Source organism: Leptopilina heterotoma, unplaced genomic scaffold (genome assembly GCF_015476425.1).
Source record: "Leptopilina heterotoma isolate Lh14 unplaced genomic scaffold, ASM1547642v1 Lhet_550, whole genome shotgun sequence".
In the NCBI taxonomy this organism is placed as follows: Eukaryota; Metazoa; Arthropoda; class Insecta; order Hymenoptera; family Figitidae; genus Leptopilina; species Leptopilina heterotoma.
In genome coordinates, this window is record NW_025111120.1 from 611769 (window position 1) to 617083 (window position 5315).

Below are 5315 nucleotides of genomic sequence, written 5' to 3' on the forward strand. Positions count from 1 at the left end.
AGTGAACAGGAATCAAAGTTAACTTTTTGTTAATTAATATTGTTCATAACAATTTAAATAAATTATTTTGTTTTATTAATTGTCTGGTGGATATATTGGATTATTTTGAACTTATTTAAATCATGTGCAGTAACGGAAGAAGAAAATAAACGTCCTTTTTAAAAAAATTGTATTAATTTTTTTAAAATAAAAAATTATAAAAAATTAATATTTAAAAAATCGGCCTCCCAGGATGTCCCCTTAAATTTAAAACAAAAAACACTCAAATCGGTTAAAAATTGTAGGCTGTAGTCATTTTTGAACAGTAAATTGTAAAAAAATCCAACTGTGAGCCGGCGCGCGATAGTGCAATTAAAACTTTGACAATTTATTACTAAAAAACAAAGACAGATGCCATTCTAAAAATTTCACGGTTTTTTAATGAGATCTTAAACTTTGAAATAAGATTTTTTTTAAACAAAATCTGATAGGTCTCATGCTTAAACATTAAAAATAAATATAATTTTATAAATAAATAATTTAAAAAATTGATATTTTTTAATTTTCAATTTTTTTACTAAACTTCAATGGTTTTTACGTAAAAAAGGTTCTTAACAAATTTAATAAATTTTTAAAAATAAGTGAGTTATAATAAAATGAAAAAAACATGTCAAGAAATTTGCAATGCAAATATCTTGAAAAATAATAAAAATATTTAATTAAAATTTGGTATAGTTGTTTAGGACCCAAAATACTATTAATAAGCAAAATATAAAAAAAATCTGAGACATGAACCTTAACTCTTCTGCGAAATGACCCTAATGTATTTGAAAAAAACTTTTATAAGTTAATGAATAATTCAGTTTTTGGAAAAACGATGGAGAATGTGAGAAAACATAAAGATGTTAGAATTGTTACGAAATGGGAGGGTCGATTTGGAGCTAAAGCTCTCTTTGGAAAACCTAATTTTCACAGCTGCAATATATTTGACAATAATATGGTTATTATAGAGCTCAACAAACTACAAGTTAAATTTAATAAACCAATTTACGTTGGTTTTAGCATTTTAGATGTATCTAAATTATATATTTATGATTTTCACTACAATTATATTAAAAAAACATTCGGTGAGTTGTCAAAATTACTATATACTGATACAGATAGCTTAATTTATCACTTAAAAGTTCCAAATGTTTATGACATTATTAAGCTAGATTTAAAATTTTTTGATACGTCCGATTACCCTGAAAATAATATATATGGAATTCCATTAGCCAATAAGAAAATATAAGGATTAATGAAAGACGAATGTAATGGGAGTATTGTAACCGAATTCATAGGATTGCGCTCTAAATTATATACTTATAAAATATTTAGTGAAAAAAACGAAAAGAAAAAAGCAAAAGGAGTTAAGAAATCAACGCTAAAAAAATTAAATTTTCTGATTATAAAAAAGCACTTTTCAATTTAAAGATTTGGTAAAAACTGAGCATTTAATAAAAAGTAAAAATCATGAAGTATATACTCTAAAACAAATGAAAAAAGTGTTAAGTTGGCACGATGATAAAAGAATACTTTTGCCAAAAAGTACAGATACAATACCTTGGGGTTATAAAAAACATTTAAAAATTAATAATAAATTAATTATTCAATAAAGAATTACATTAAATAATTAATATAAAGAAAGAAACATCCATCTCCACTCTTCAAGAGTAAGAACATCATTCTACACTCTTCTTCTCTCTCGCTTCATGCTCTTATCTGCTCGTCTCAAATTCTATAAACTAAGGCTTGGGTATAAAAAGGAACTCGATTCGAAGGAGGATCATCATTAATTAAGTGACACTGAAAATAATTAGTTCAGTTAGCCTTTTGTCGTGTTTCAAAAAAAGTAAGGAAAAAGTGTATTTGCATATAAAATTTAAATTGAATTTATATTCTTCTAAAATTTATAAATTAAAATAATTTTGTTTTAAATGCAATTTCTCTGAATTTTAATTTTTGTTAATAATTTAATTTTTAAATTTGTGGTTTATTATATTTAATAATTAAAAGTGAATTATTGTTGGTGATGTGATTATTTTAATCAGGCATTCGTGAAAATTCTAAATTTTTTTTATGTGTATAATTTAAAAGAAATGTGCTTTTTAAGAAAAAATACCATTATTTGAGAGTTTGATATTGAATTATTTTTTGTGATTATTTTTTATGTGTAGTAGAAGATTAAATTAAATTTACTCTAAATTTTTATCTTTTTTCAAAAAATTTTTAGTGATTATTTTTATTGGGCATTTGGAAAAAATTTTAATTTGTCTTTTGATATTTTTAATTTAATAGAATTCGCTCTCTTAAGAAAAAATACCATTATTTAATTGTTTGAAATCGAATACTTTCTTGTGATTATTTTTTATGTGTAATAGAAGATTAAAATATTTTACTCTACAATTTTTCTTTTTGCATTGATAATTACCGAAAAGACAGTTTTTAGTGATTATTTTTAACGAGCATTTGTAAATATTTTTAAATAAATTTTTTAAACTTTAAATAATTTAAATATTTTTTTAAAAAATATTAATTTTTAAATAAATTAAATAATTTTTAGAAAATATTAATTTTTGAATAATTTAAATAATTTTAAAAAATATTAATTTTTTAATATTTTAAATAATTTTTAAAAAATATTAATTTTTAAATAATTTAAATATTGAGTGATAAGCGTTAAATCCTTCCGTAGTTTAATTGTTAGTAGTAAAATAAATGATCATGGGAAGGTGAAGAATTGAAAAATTCAATGTATCGTCAAAATTTTGACAATACATTGAATTTTTCAATTCTTCACCTTCTCATGATCATTTATTTTACTACTAACAATAATTTAAATAATTTTTTAAAAAATATTAATTTTTAAATAATTTAAAAAAATTTTTAATCTTTAAATAATTTTTTTGTGTGTAATAGAAAATTAAATTATTGTACTCTAAAATTTTTCTTTTTAAAAAAAATTTTTTTTGATTATTTTTATCGTGAATATTTTAAATGTCTTGATGTTTATAATTTAATAGAATTGTTCAATTGTGTAAATTTATTTTTTCTGTTAGTTTTTTAAATTTTTTAAATTAATTTTTTGTGTGCCCAAATTAAATTTGTTTAGTTATAATTTTTTTAAATTTAAATTGTTTTTTATTTAACTAAAATTAATTTTTTTATAAAATTTTTTTTAATTTCTTAACATTTCGCTTTAAAAAAAATTTAATTTAATTTTGTGAGATTTGTTTATCTTTTTAATATTGTGGATCTTTATCGTGCCTAATTTTAATGTAATAAGTTTTGTGTTGTTAGCATTACTCTTAAATTAATGTGATTATTTTGCATTTTTTGTTAACTATTCATTGTTTTTTATTTATTAAATTTGAAGTTTTTTAAAGTGCTTATTACTTATAAGTTAAATATTTTTTCAGAGAAAAAAAATGTCTTACGTTCGGCTGTACATGGAAATAATTGCACCTGCACAATGGTTTCATTCACCAAGCTCGGAGATTTTTAGGAAATTGACCACTATATCGCTGGCCATGCGATCAAAGGATTTGCTCAGCGGCAGGTTGGTCGCATCTGGGAAGGCAATTGTAAACTTTCAGAACGTATCTACGCAGATTACAAATACCCCGGAAGGATTTTGGTTCAAACGCAATGGACATGGCGTCAATGATATTTTGGTAAGAAGATATAAATTGTCTGAATTATTAATAAATAAGATAATAAACTGAATAATAATCTATAAAAAAGTTAAATAATAGATAATAAATAAACAATAATAAATAAGTAATAAATAATTTTTATAAAATTTTTTTTTTTTTTTATTATTATTATTAAATAAATAAATAAATAATAAATCATTATTAATTGAATTAAATTATTTTTTTCAGAGTCCGTATGCTGGTTATTGGATCCTGGCAGATATTCCAATAGAATGGGCTCATCCAGGAAGTAATGTCTTGGAACTTCGAAACATCGTTATGGTTGCTGTGGCAGCCAAAAAATATAAATGCTTTGGGAGCGAAAACGGAGGACTGGTGTTCTTGAGACACAAAAACATTCTTGCTGAAGTGGAGGCAATAAGGGAAACGGTTTATATAATGAAAAGAAGATCGGACCTGCCGTTAGTAAACGACTACAGATACAGTGCACAACAACTACTACTAACTAATAATAATACAGAACAAGAATGCTATGAGGAGTTGGTTTGGAAATAATGGAATGCAGAAATGGATCACCTATGGAGTTAGGAAGTGATGGTGAAAGTGATAAAGAGGAGGAGCAAGAAGAGGAGGAGGAGGAGGGCCAAGAGCAAGAACAAGAACAAGAACAAGAACAAGAGCAAGAGCAGGAGCCGGATACATCTAACGATGTATTAGAGGAGCAGGAGCAGAATACATCTAACGATGTATTACAGGAGCATTCTGAAGGTGAAGGCGAAGGCATAACCTCTACTACCGAAGTGTTGGACGAAACACAGGATAACACAGGCGAACCCATGGACATTGAAGTTTAAAAGGAATCAAAGGAAAATGTCGAATAGTGACATTTTTTTAATGCTTGTAGATTACTTACAAGCTGTTATTATTATTACTAATTACTTAGTAGTTATATTTTATTATTATTATATTATAAATAAATAAAACTTCATTAAAAATTGGAAAAAGCAATTTATTTTTTGAAAAATATTTCCTCTTAATATTTTACTTTACAGGAACACTTTTTATTACTTAAATTAATTAATTGTTATAAAATTTGTTTATACAAAAATTAAAATAACTTTTTTATTATAAAGTTAAAAAGAGAAAATTACACTATAAAATTAAAGTAATTAATAATACATTATTTAAAAATAAATAAATAATTTTTTCTATATTTTTATAAAATTAATTAATTAATTATTTATTTGTACATTTTTAAATACTTAAAAAATGATTACATAATTACTTCTATCTCTTAATAGCATTTCTAATCAAGTAATTAATAAATTTTTCAAATAATAAAAAAATTATGCTTCCATTATGAATGGATACGCTACAACTTGATTGTATTTACTATATAACTAACCTCAGACAAATTCTTGACAAGGGTAAGTAACCTTATACATTAGCGCGATAAAAATTCTTTTCTTATGTAATCTTACATCACATTCAGAATATTCTTATTATTATAACTTTAACTTAATTTTTAATTACTTAAAAATACATAATACTTATTATTACTATTTATAGTTATAATAATAATAATAATTAATAATTATTATTAACGTAAAGATTATTTCAATTTTTATTGGTAATTATTAA

The 5315-nt window shown here is 23.0% G+C and overlaps 1 protein-coding gene across 1 annotated transcript; it reads left to right on the top strand.

Moving 5' to 3' along the window:
- Positions 1-3368: 3368 nt before the first annotated feature.
- On the top strand, positions 3369-4500 carry LOC122508723. Its single transcript, XM_043622240.1, has 2 exons — positions 3369-3692; positions 3903-4500. Exons 1-2 carry the CDS (start codon positions 3447-3449, stop codon positions 4227-4229), a joined length of 573 nt encoding a protein of 190 aa, XP_043478175.1. The 5' UTR covers positions 3369-3446; the 3' UTR covers positions 4230-4500.
- Positions 4501-5315: the final 815 nt, after the last annotated feature.

Coding starts and splice junctions, on each gene's coding strand:
- LOC122508723 (XM_043622240.1), top strand. CDS start 3,447: ATGTCTTACGTTCGGCTGTACATGGAAATAATTGCACCTGCACAATGG. Junction 3,693..3,902: donor ATGGCGTCAATGATATTTTG/GTAAGAAGATAT, acceptor TATTTTTTTCAG/AGTCCGTATGCTGGTTATTG.